Below are 12824 nucleotides of genomic sequence, written 5' to 3'. Positions count from 1 at the left end.
TGCTCGCAAAGATCTGCACTGTTTCGCGGCCTGGTTGTGTCGGGGATCGTAAGAACAATCGGTGCCGGATCGAGTTGGTTCCCCAGAGCCTATGAGATTGCCCGCCAAGATCGTAGCGATCAAGTGTTTGACGGGACCTGTGAGTGGGAAGAAAATAATGGTCATTTCTGGGCTGGCGCTCTCACGGTGTTCACGATTCGTGACGATCGCTACACCGCCTCTTCACGAACACACACAGCGATACTTGATTCTACTCACACATTGCAGGGTGGTCAGGGTTCGCTCGTCCCGTAAACGATGGACGGGTTTCAAGGCGTTTTGGTCTTTCCTGTATCAATGTTCCTGTTGGATTGCATTGGACGATGATTTATTTACTAGCCCAACGGATCGTACTACTACACGCGGTGTTGGTTTTGCAGTGGAACGTGTGCGATCACTGGCCGTTTCATGTAACTCGATACCGCTGGTTGCGGAAGTGTGAGTAAACGCTTTGCTGTTGGTAGTGTCAGGAGTACAGTTGAAGCGTTCCGCAGTAGTGTAGTTTCTGGCTTCTGGCTCGGTAGTCGTGCTCGCTTTGGCATACGTTTCGGCAGTGATCGTTTGTGAGACTCGCTGGCGACCAAAGCGCCGGGCTATCCTTTGCCAGGCGCTTGGCTTGTGGTACTATTGCAACTGAGTGAGACCATTCTGTCATTGTAGTGTATTGGGTGGAACAGAAACATCACACAATCGCAAACACACAACAGGATGACGCTCGGGGATCCTTCCTTTTGTTCCCGTTTCTATAGCGAAATGACCGTTACCAAATTCTTTGTGTGCTCTGTTCGTCGTTACGTTTCCGGTTGTGGTAGTCCGTTCGTATTTGTATATTTTGTTTGTGATTTGCGACGCGTTGCAAACGTTTAACCTCGTTTAGCTTGTTGTGGTCAGTGCCAGTGACGTTTTGACTATTGCAGAAGTTCCCGCAACGGATTTTAGCAATCAGAAAGTGACCAATTGATCCATAACCCAGCTGACAATTTAGCGGGTGAGATAGTGTTTGCTCCGCATACAAATGACCAAATGGATTTAAGGAAAACTACGATAAAAATGAAAAAAGTAGAAACACCAAGTGAATGAAATCGGCGACCGATAGTGAAGATCAGTGATCAAGTGACGAACGTAGAATGTATCCAAATTCTGCGATCTAGCCTTATCAGCTCGCCGAATGACCACATCTCGGCGGGTGCCGGCCAAATTGTTACATTTTCAGGACTAATCTCCACGGGGCAGGTTGTGCCGGGTCTTCCCGCGCCGCGCCCGGCGCACAGTTATGAGCGACCTATCTTCCAACGTATGTTTTGATGCACTATCGGTGCTGAATAATGTACATCTCGTGGAAAATGGTAAGCTGGGTTTGTTTATTTATTTTGTTTCTTTTCACCTTTTGGTATGCCTCTTCTGTTTTGGGGAGGTTTTTTGCATGGCCCATCTTTGACTCGTGTTGGTGGTTATCGCTTACACACATACCAGCCACATAGATAAGAATCTCTATTATTATCGCGTAACCTCGCGTAATCTCATAATCCGCGGCAATTAATGCTAATTACTGCACCGAGGCCCTCACGGTAAATTGATATTCGTAATTTAAACCACTTCATGGGGAGCCGAAATGTTGAGCAATGTCTTACGCAAAGAACGTTTATTAACGGAATTATTCCGTAACCTTGAGTGTTTTCCAATACATTTTTACCAATGTTTTGCCGTGGCCATTGTTCTCATTGAGCCTTTTACCTCAAACATATACTTATTATTTACCAGCATCTTTGTACACTGTTGAACGAACGATACGCGATCGGCCAACACCATACGGCACTTCTTTTCATGGTAGTTTTCGTTAGTAAATGTTACTTCGCCCCTCTTCGACGATCCTACGGAATCCTGCAACGGTATCTACACGTGTACGTGTTCCCTTTCGGTCGCTTTTCTAATACCCCGTTCGAATGTGTTTGGGAAATTGGTTCCGATTTTTCCTCAGTCGATTGCGCAGCCCATGCCGAGCGTGTCACACACATTATGAAAGCAGTTAATGTTTTTCTTTCGTCATTCTTAACCCTTGAGTGAAGGGCATTGACAAATTTGAATTTTAATTTGAATCACATTTCATTCGAAAAAAGGCATTTGAACGCGAACACTTTCTATCGACACATTCTACGATCGATGATCGACGATCTAAAGAAGCCAAATTCTTAAGTAAACACCAAACAATCGTTTGTAAGTAGTGGTCCCAATTGAATCTATCGTTCCAAGGCAGCAATCTGGAGTAACAATTAGTATTGGTTTGAGGTTTCGAAACTCTAAAGATTGATCTCGCTATCTGCTCGTATGAATTCAAATACCACTTTATTATGGAATCGCGGATCCTAAGGGTTCGATGGCGCGGCTCGCGTTTGTATGCGTACGCGAAGGAAACATGATTTTCGGGAACCCGGCCATGTCACGACGAATCACACTAATTACGTCCTCCTCCGCTGCCATCCCCCGCACAGACCGTAGATCGCCAGTCCCAAATGTGGCATGCGACTGCGAACGGCGTGGTGTGCGTAAAGTGTGCGCAATGATGGGCGCACACTCCTCGTCCATACACGATCTTTTGCACGAGATTTCACGCTCGCAGCACCAATCCGTGAGCAGTGTTCGTGCAATGCGGAGCTCCTTCGTTTCGGGGCCCGTGATCACCGACGTCGTCGTCGTCGTCGTCGTCGTCGTCGTGGTGCCATCCGCATCATCACAGCGCTCCTAGTCTAGTCACAGTCGCTGGCTGGCCTAGTAGTGGCTCTGCTGCTTAGCTGGCGATCCTCCCAAAAGCCTGGAACCGTGTTCCGGTGCTCCAAGCTGTCCCAAGTAGTGCTTCCAACCGCCGGGCGGTTGTTGTTGATTGTAGTGTGGCTAGTGGAATCGTTTTTCGCTGTTGTTTCACCACGTTTTATTTTACCAATTTGCTGATTGACATCCCTCTTTGCTGCCCCCTTTTTATCTGCATTCTTCCACAACTCACTGTTTGCCGGACACCAAATAACATCCCTGTGCACCTGTTTGGCACGTGCTCTCTTATTCGACCGATTTTCCGCTGCTCTTGATCCACGCTCCCGGGTGTCGCGTGCCTGCGGAGGAACTGCTACGGCCACCTAACGACGTGTGTTACTCGTCGCCATCCTGCGGTTCTACGTCGCCGAACACCACCGCTCGGATCGTCCCCACGATGATCCTAGTGTGCAGCATCTGCGGGGCCTCGCACTACACCCAGAACTGCCCGGAGAACGCCAAAGGAGACCATGTAAGTAGTGACCCCGGGTGCGTCAGTGAAGTGCTCAATGTTGTAGTTTGTACGCTGCGAGAAAACGAGGCAATACGGGGTGGCCACCTGACAACCACAGTTCTGGGCCCCAAAAGAGAGGATCTTAATTCGGTACCCGCAAGTAACACTCGATAGGGAAACGCATCCAGCCGTCCCGAAACGTGGCGGTTCTCATCCTCGAATCCGGCCCGGGACATTGGTAACTCCATTTATGGAAGAAATTCGGATCACCATTGAGCACGGCCCACGTTGTCGTGTTTTGCGGCGGTGGCCACTCATTTTCATCCTGTTACCGTCCGGCGCAGTGACTGAATTTCCTCCACTCGATTCGCGGCCAAGGGGGGGTGACCTCCGCTCGGTCTGGAGTGCGTGAAACGGTGCACTTTCGACGGTAAAATTATATAATTTACGCATTTTATAATGTCCATGACAACATGTGCGCAATCCGGTCGCCAGTTTGAGCCCCGTCTGCGCAGTGCGCTCTCGCGCTCTGCGCTCCGTCCACAGACAAACGGGGGGCAGCTGCTGTGCAGTCCTGGGTAGCCTAGCCCAAAGGCGTAGATGCGGCTAACGGGGAAGGGAACGGACGGCCGGGGGGTCGAGCACCACCGTTGTATCCGTCTCCTCTTTACGGCCGATTTTTCGTGCCGTCGCGAACCTTATGATGGAACCAACGCACAGGAAGTTGTCGGGCCGGGGTCGAGAAGGGTTGGACGCGGGGCTACAGTGAGAAGAAAAAAGTCAATATTTTTATCCTCACGATCACGACCACACTCACCGCAGCGGACGCGCTACCGAAAGCGATCGAGCGAGAAAGGGAAAGAACGATCGTGTCGTCGGGATCGTGAGTTGGTAGTAGTGTGGTGGCGGAAAATCTTCCCCCTACAAGAGCTGTAGAAAAAAGGAGAGAAAGCAAGAGAGAGAGAGCACGATAGGGTGAATAAAGAGGAAAGAGAGAGAGACAGACACAGAGAGGAATTTTCACATCTCCCCAAGGAAAACCCGCACATGGAGGAGGAAAACATATTGTTCTGTTTTCGGGCGCGACCACTTTGCAAAAGGTTGGATCGGCGATGGGCGGTGGGCGAGGGGGGCACGCAACGAAGGACTAGGGACCGTGCTGCGGCAGGAAGGTGTTTTTGTGTTATTTTTCACACTCTTTGCGCGGCCCACCAACACCCACCCACCGGGCCCGAGGTAGTTCCCTTCGCAATCAAGAGGCAACGCAGGCTGCCCTTTTCCGTCAGTGTCTAACACGGTCGCTGCCCGTCCCGTTCTGGCACACCGTGTTTTAATGGCTTCATTTTCCGGCCCGGTTTGTGGAAAATTTGTGTCAGCCAGCCGATGAATCACCGCGCGCGGGCCACCTCACAAGCGGGTGGCAGGCAGCTGCTGTTATTTTGTTTTTCGTACAGGCCTCCTTTAGTGCTTCGATCCAGCGAGATTGAAGTGGTGAGATTGTCAGGGGGGAACGGGGTTATTCTAAAACCAGGGGTCTGCCAGTGATCACGCTAATCGGGTCCACAAATTCCAGGTTAAGGATAAGCCGACGCTTAACCTTTCAAGGTCATCGGTGCCGAACGGGTTGCTGATAATGGACACACCGGAGGGTGGCAGCTGCGTCGTGACGTCACAAAAGTTTGCCAAAGGGACCCGCTTCGGGCCGCTGCTCGCGCAGCGCTCCTACGTGCCGGTGAAGAGTATTCCGTTTCCGCTCGTCCTGTTCGCACCGCCCTACTACCAGGAGGGCGAGGACGATGAGTACAGCGCCGAGCTGCAGACGCTGTTCAGCAGCGGTCGGAACGTGTATCTGGACACGCGCAACGAAACCAAGTGCAACTGGATGATCCACGTCAGTCTGGCCCGGTTTTCGAACGAACAGAATCTCATTTGCTACCAGGTAACGTGGAGGCCGGACAAACGGTTGGCTAAAACAAAATTTGCGTGTCCTCATCTCTTCTTTCGTCGCATGCAGGAAAATGACGAAATCTACTACTCGGCAGTGAAGGACATCGAGCTGGGCGACATTCTACGGGTGTGGTACTCGCGAAGCTACGCCGCCAAGATCGGAGTGTCGCTGCTCGAGCCGAGCCCGTACGACATTTGCAACAACATACTACGCTCCGTCAGCATGGACTATGGGTTTGCGCTGGAGAAAACGTCCAGCAACGGTTTCGCGGCTGATGAGTATAACCGATCGCCGCCAATGATCGCAACGACGATCGCTGGTGGGCTGTGTGCGGACAGTTGCAGCACACTATCCTGTGGCGCTGGCCGCGATAGAGTTCCCAACAGCACCGCCGACTCCATCATGATTCCACCTGCGTTCGATGATACCTTCTCCTCGATGCCGCACAGTGTTGGCAGTGGTAGTGAGCTTGCGGATATCGATAACAACAACAATAGTAGCAACTTCTGCTCCGCTACCTCCGATTTGCTGGCAACCGGACAGCGGTGCAGCGGCGGATCACCGGCATCGACTTCGGGGTACGATAAGGTATCGCTACCGCCCATTGACAGTCTGATGAAGACGACCTCACCAAAGTACAGCAACACACCGCTGCACCACCAACAGCACCACATGTTCGATTTGGAGTTACTGGGAACTGGTGCGGCACTGTCCGCAGCATCGTCTGCGAACGTGGCTGATTTGATGGATGATTACTTCAACCATAGCTCCGCGGTTACCCATTCTAGTCAGCATGTGGGGCAACCGGAGCATCAACAATTAAATCACCACCACCAGGAACAGCAGCAGCATTTGGCGCCGTTCGCTCAGCACAGTCAAAACCATAACCATCACCATCATCTTCAGCAACAACACCTCGGAATGATCTCTATGGCACCGGAAGATGGCCTGGCGAGACAGCTTGGCTCCCATCTCGAACAGCAATCGCCGATCAGTCACATGCACCACCATCATCACCCGCATCAATCGCAGATGGTGGGTTCATCTGCGAACCTGCTCGATTATGCGCCGTGTCTTCCGGACGATACGCTGAGTCCGGCCGATTTGATCAACATTTCGCTCGGTGCCAGTGACATCAACATAGCGTTCGAATCGTTCGACGAAGCTACCATCGGCGGAATGGGTGACAACGCGAATGGCCACATGATGTCCTATGATACGGCTGGCGACGAGCCGGACGGTGCCGCTTTCTGTGACTCCAGCTTTACCCTCATGGCCGCTACCGGGACGAATTGCAGCGACAGTGGAGGCACTGGTGGTGGATTGGAAAAATTGCACAGCCGGTTCTCGTCCTCGTCCGACTCGTTGATCACGCTCAATGATGCTGGTAGCGTTGGGGGAGTGACGGCCGTAACACCGACTCCCTCACTAGTGCCTTCGACACCGGGTGGAAGCGTAGCAGCGGATACAGACACGGAGAAGAAGCACGTGTGCGAGGTGTGTCTGCGAAAGTATATGACCAAGTCGAACCTCGATAAGCACGTGCGCAAACACAATCTCTTTCTGTGCGTATTCTGCATGAAGCTGTTCCAGCAGGCGGACGAACTAAAGGAGCATGAGTGCAGCGAGCGCCGAACCAAAACCGCTTACCTGCACTGTCCGAAGTGCTTAAAAGTACTGTCGAACTCTTGGTCACTGCAGCGGCACATGAAAATCCACAAAGAGCTCATTCATGATGAACCGTCGATGGTGGCACTGGCGATCGCTGGCGGCACGGTAGAGGAGCGGTCAAACGCTGTAATCGAATCACCGGCCTACGAGGATATTTCCATCACGTCAACGGCCACGGAAGAGGATGTGAAGCCCACGGTTGAGCACCGATTGGAGGACCGAGTCGATGGAGTCAATGCGATGAAGTTGATCGCTAGTAACGAGATCAAGCAAGAGATTTTCGATCCCGAACTAGTGCCACCACAGCAGCAGCAATCGCTTGCGGGTAAACTTTCAATAAAACCGGAACCAGGCGCCCATAGGGTTGGCTCATCGCCCAGCTCCCCGGTAGCACCAGTTGGTTCAGCTTTGCCTAATGTTACCACTGGCACAGCTCCGACAAATACAAGCTCGAGCCAGGATATGATCACCAACGTGCAGGCGCCGAACGGGAAGCAGCTCTACAAATGTATTGTGTGTTCGAAACTGTTTAAAAATCCGAATGCCCTCGAAAAGCATCTGCGCAAAGTGCACACCGCCTACACGGTGTCGAACGACTACAAATCGGAGAAGAAGGTGATGAGCCAGCTGAACCAAAAGAAAACGTCTCCGATAAAGCCGGCCATTGCGAAGGCGCTGGCTACGAAGTTGTCGCAAAAAAGCAAAAAACAGGAGGAACTAAATGCTGCCGCTGCTGCGGCGGCAGCTGCAGCAGCGAGCGCTTCCGGTGCCCCATCGTCTGTTGCTGAACCACAGCCGCAACTCGGTAACGACAGTAGCCCAAGAACGGTGACACATGATTCGTTGCAGCAAAACAAAACGGTTCAGCAACCATTAAAAGAATCAACACATGCGTCACGGGCGCAGAATGCTAAGAAAAAGCACGCCACAGCCAACGGGAGCGAGCTTGGCAGTAATAGCTGTCCCGGCAGTGCAATCACCGAAGCTAACCAGAGACAACATCCAAATTTGGGAAGCCGAGACCGGAGAGAGCTTCAGATTGCATCCAATGCCAAAGATCCCACCACGGGTTGCATCACGCCGGCGTCGTCTGTGGCCGCTACTTCAGCCGCTGCCAAATCGCACAGCATCATCATCATCTCGAATCTGGAGCTGACCAATAACAATCTCATCGACACCAGTCAGCTGTTCCACGGGGCCGCCGGCACTGGAACCGGGCCTGGCAATAGTGCACTCGGAAACAAGCTCGATGTGAAAGTATTAAATTCGTCGGACAAATTGCCGAAACTGGTGCCGATTTCAAACCACCACCATCATCCACCGACCGTGGTCAGCATGGGTGGCCCCGCGGGTACGCTGCAGCTGCCTGCTGGGGCCATAATGGTTCCAACCACGGGGACGGTTACCATGGGAAATATGATGAACTCTAATGTACAGGCTGGAAGTGGTGTGGCAAGTGCCGTTCCTACAGAGAGTGTCTTTGTATCGTCCGGCGGCAGTGCTACTGTGGACGTCGAGGGATGTAGCCTCGTGGTCGAGGATATATCCAGTGCAGGAGCCGGAAGTGTGGGCTCAGTCCCAACGTTGCATGAATCGCAGCTTCTTACGCTGTCCTCCATAAAACTGGCCGATTCCAACGATCCAGCGGCCGATGGTGCGGTGGCACTGGAAGATTTGAGCTTCGGTTCGGGCCAGCAATCCGTCGAAAAGTCGCGTCCGTTGCTTTCTCCGGACGATTTATCTGTAAGTAGCGATGACGATTTCCTGTTTTGTATTGCACTAAACCGCGGGCCGCTCAAGGACGAGGCTTTACGCACGGTTTATGTCTCCCTCCGGCATCACCCGCTGCTCAGTTTGTCTCACACGCTTTTGCCACGCTAATTGCTGATTTATCTTTCTTACGGTTTTACTTTTTGCTCGCCTCTGGCCCCAACCGCAACAAACCGTGCGTCGGTTTTCCCATTTGCGCGCTCTACAACTTTGCCGCTTTGAAGAACGATCACGATTGCGCTTCGATGATCGCTGAGTCTGACCACGCGCAGCTATCACAAACATTTCCATGTGACGAATGTGATCGAGTATTTGCAAAGGTAACGCCCATCAACGCTGTTTCATATTAACAACTATACATATTGTTCATCAAAGACTAATTACAGCAGATAAAGGAACACCAACGTGTCTTGAAATTGCATTTCGTTAAATTGTTTCATTTCGGCTGTTTGGATGATGCAGTTAAGACCCGCCGAAGTTCCTTTCCTCGCTCACCACTGTGTTGGCTTATCTTTTAGCTCGATAACAATTGCCCTTTTTACTATGGCGCAACAGTTTCCGCCGTCGTTTAATGGCAAATTCTTGTATTATGTAATTGGAGTGATTTATTTTGGAGGACTGAAATGTTAACTGTTTTAATGTGTTCTAGAACTATCAACTGAAACGGCATTTGGAAATTCACGACAGTGTTTACTACACGTGCCCGTATTGCGATCGCGGACCGTTGAAGGCGAAAGCATCTCTGCGCAAGCATCTCTACAACGTGCACCCGGAGCGTGCTCCGCCCAAGGAGCAGATCAACAAATTCATCTCCACTCTGGTGGTAACGGATGAGAATGTTCTTCGGGAGCTGGCGATAAAAAATGAGCGTAAAATACGCAACAAAAGCGCCAAACAACAGGCAAAACAGTTACAACAGCAGCAGCTGCTGAAGCAACGGCAGAAACAGGAGCAGCAACAGCAGGATCATCATCAAAAGTTGGATACACTTTGCAACAGTTCGACTTCGGGGAACTTTCTTGCAACCACGAATGTTGCTGCGACTGGTAACGTTATTATGTACGAAAATGGTTTCCCGAGGTCAGCGTTGATCGGCGAGGAGGGTGAAGACATGCTTTCCTTTAAAACGATATTTCCCAGCGAAGGCAGCATTGGTGAGTCGTCTATCGATCCGATGGACCACACTTCGTTGGAAAACTGCGACCAGAGCAGCACGTGCAGTAGCAGCACCAACTACGTTTCTCTCGCCGGCGGCAGCACGGCCGTGCAGGAGGAGGACAAAAAACGGAAGGCCTCTAATAACCAGGCTCGTATGGCTCAGTCGCATTATTTATCGTCGGCCCGAAGTTCCCACGCCTGCAGTGGACGAAGCAACAGCATTGATGGCGGGATCATCGTTAGCGAGGGTAAGCGTATGCGGATCGTAAATCCGTCAGTGTCAAGTAGCGCAATCATTCGATCCAACCACGCTGGAACCATGGATGTGAGTGGTGCGCGGGAAAACGCCCAGCATCGTTATGGTAGCTGTAGCAGCAGCAGTAGCAGTAATATAGCAGGAACTGCAGTGACAAATGGCACCGGTGCCCTTAGATACTTGCGCAAAATTCACTCAGTACCAGCACCACCCCCCACATCGGAATTGACTGGCGCTAGTTCGTCTTCTGTTTCGCTAATGGCCTACAACGGCGGTAACCATAGTCATAATCAGTCATCGCATGGTGTTGTCGGTCCGCTGGTGGACGCAGGTGTTGGTAGCGGTGGCAGTGCACCGCAACTTAATCTGGACAGCCTGTTTGGTAACATATCGATCGATAATTACGAGTTCGACGACAATGCAACGATCCAGTCGTTCAGCTTGATCGAGGAGAAATTTAAAACATCGTTCGATCAGATACAAGAGAAGCTAGACGCCGAGCTGCCTTTCGACGAGGAGCAAATCAAGTGGCAGAACAACCTCATGGCGAACGATTCGTCCAGTGAGATCGGTGACAAGATGCTGACCGGCGAAGAAAACATAATGCTTATTTAATGTTGATTACTTACCAGTCCCCCGACGCAGCGGATTTTCCTTACATTACTTGCTAGATTTAGGAGTAAAATGGAACACTACTGCGCTAAGCAGTGCTCAGATTTTCATCTCTGTTATTAGTTTTACCACATCGATCGTCTGAACTCAATTATGAATAGCAGTAACGTTCACCTATTTCAATTTCCTTTACATTGAAACGCTACCATCGACAGAGGCGAACACAAAGAAATGTTCTCTCCATTTATTTAACTATAGGTTTTATTTATTAATATCGGCATATTTATTCCGACCACGTTTGTGCGGCGTTTGTCAAGGTGAATTGTTAGCTACGACTGCTACTGAACTGTATTTCAATTGCTATCCTTGCCAACCTGAAACGAAACAAATACGTAGCCATTTCCGCAGTTGTAGCCTTGTACGCACATTCATTATTAAACTAATTTATACACGTCGTTATTTATTGATTGCCTTAAAGAGCCATCAAGCTGCGCGAATATGAATGAGTAGCAGCTATCCGATTGTGTAACATGAAATGATTCATAATCAACACTCGACAACCTAGAAAGCGCGTACCGCGTGCTAATTTATTTTCAAAACGTAGTGTTTGACCCCTGTCGAATGATTCGGAGGAAATACTATTTGTCACATTTTGGTAAAGCAGTTGTTATCGCCAACGATCTTGTGATTTTCCTGTCTTTTTTGTGCAAGCGAAAATGGTTTGAACTTAGCGTACACACGCGTTTACGTTTATTAATTGATACCGTAGCCGATACCAATACCATCTTGGATCTTTGAGCGGAAATTACTTCTTTGCTTTCTTAAATAAACCGGACGCAGTTCAAGGTTAAGGAAGTTCACAGTTGCACTAAAGAGCTTGTCGAAATCGAAGAGAACTGATGTGTGGATTTATAGAATCGTAGTCATTTCGATGTGGTGCCTGCGGAAAGTAAAGATGATCGTGCGATCGGGGCACGTCAAACGCTCGAGAGATGGGACGGGATGTAACGTTAAGTACTCTTACTTTACTTAAATCGATTAAGGCTATGTGCGCCGAGGAAGAGGAACAATATCATGACTGAAACAAAACTTACATGAATAGAATGGACCACTGTGAGCATTCTCTTGAATAAGTTCTTAGCGAAAAGAAGGTAGCTGGCATTCAACGCGAAGTGGCGGTGGTAGTGCTAATGTGTTACAACTTATTATAATTACGTTCCCACGTTTAACTGTTGTCCGCAGCGATCAGCCACGCTGTGGCGTTGGGTTTTGCTTTAGCAATTTATTTAAAGTTCACTACTAATACCATGGTGCCATTATTATATCGGATGAACTTTTTGCGCTCAAAAATGCCATGAAATATGTTGCCCGCGGAAACAGAATCTCGAATCTCAGTTTAAAACAAAAGGAATAAGCGAAGCTTTTACTATACACAAGAGTTTGTATGTCATAAGCAAAGTTCAAACCGCCATGGCATCAAGTAACTTGAAACCAAAGGCTCGAAGGAAAAGAAAGGAAAAAAACCATTGCGCTTAATTTAATTATGTTTTGTGAGCTAAATAAACATGTAAAATATGTTTTTTCTTTGAATCGTCAATCTTTAATGGTATGCGCGTTTTTGGTGCGCGTTGGCAAGACCGTTGGATGCTCAGGCAGCAGTCGTTTGGTGTCCAAGATATTAAATTTTACCTAAATGGAAAAACGGTTCGTTCGCGGTTTTGTCCGTTAAGGTTTTTCTTTCTGAACCTTGGGCATGTTTGCCATAAAATTGCAGTCACCTCTGACAGTAGCCGTAGCGCTCAAGGCAACCCTGTAACCCTTCCGACGGGTACCGTTTTCTTGTTATCGCGAAAGAGTGAAAAGGAAAGCCTGGCCGTATTGGTTTGATCAGTGTGTGCCGCAGGAAAACGTCAAACGGGAAAAGATTTTCCAGCCACCATCAGAATCCCATCGCAAAATCTGGAATATTTTTAGATTCCTGTTTGCAGCGATCGGTTGTTTATCTTACAGCTTCGGTGCAAAGATTACCTGTGCTTCGGTGGCCTCAAGTGCGGCTTCCGACTACCTGTGCAAACACAGCTCGAGTCGATTACCACTGGCCAGACACAGTC

General features: G+C 49.8%; 1 protein-coding gene across 1 annotated transcript; it reads left to right on the top strand.

Moving 5' to 3' along the window:
- Window positions 1-3241: 3241 nt before the first annotated feature.
- On the top strand, window positions 3242-12259 carry LOC131207258 (uncharacterized). The gene is made up of 5 exons (XM_058199869.1): window positions 3242-3316; window positions 4872-5237; window positions 5313-8660; window positions 8912-9007; window positions 9337-12259. Exons 1-5 carry the CDS (start codon window positions 3242-3244, stop codon window positions 10714-10716), a joined length of 5265 nt encoding a protein of 1754 aa, XP_058055852.1. The 3' UTR covers window positions 10717-12259.
- The last annotated feature ends 565 nt before the right edge of the window (window positions 12260-12824 follow it).

This window comes from Anopheles bellator, chromosome 2, assembly GCF_943735745.2.
Source record: "Anopheles bellator chromosome 2, idAnoBellAS_SP24_06.2, whole genome shotgun sequence".
NCBI lineage: Eukaryota > Metazoa > Arthropoda > Insecta > Diptera > Culicidae > Anopheles > Anopheles bellator.
This window is presented reverse-complemented; position numbering and strand designations above follow the sequence as displayed.

Excerpts from the sequence above, each read along its gene's own strand:
- LOC131207258 (XM_058199869.1), top strand. The coding sequence starts at position 3,242 with ATGATCCTAGTGTGCAGCATCTGCGGGGCCTCGCACTACACCCAGAAC. Across the intron at positions 5,238-5,312 it reads AGAATCTCATTTGCTACCAG|GAAAATGACGAAATCTACTA; the intron begins GTAACGTGGAGG and ends CGTCGCATGCAG. Across the intron at positions 9,008-9,336 it reads GTGATCGAGTATTTGCAAAG|AACTATCAACTGAAACGGCA; the intron begins GTAACGCCCATC and ends AATGTGTTCTAG.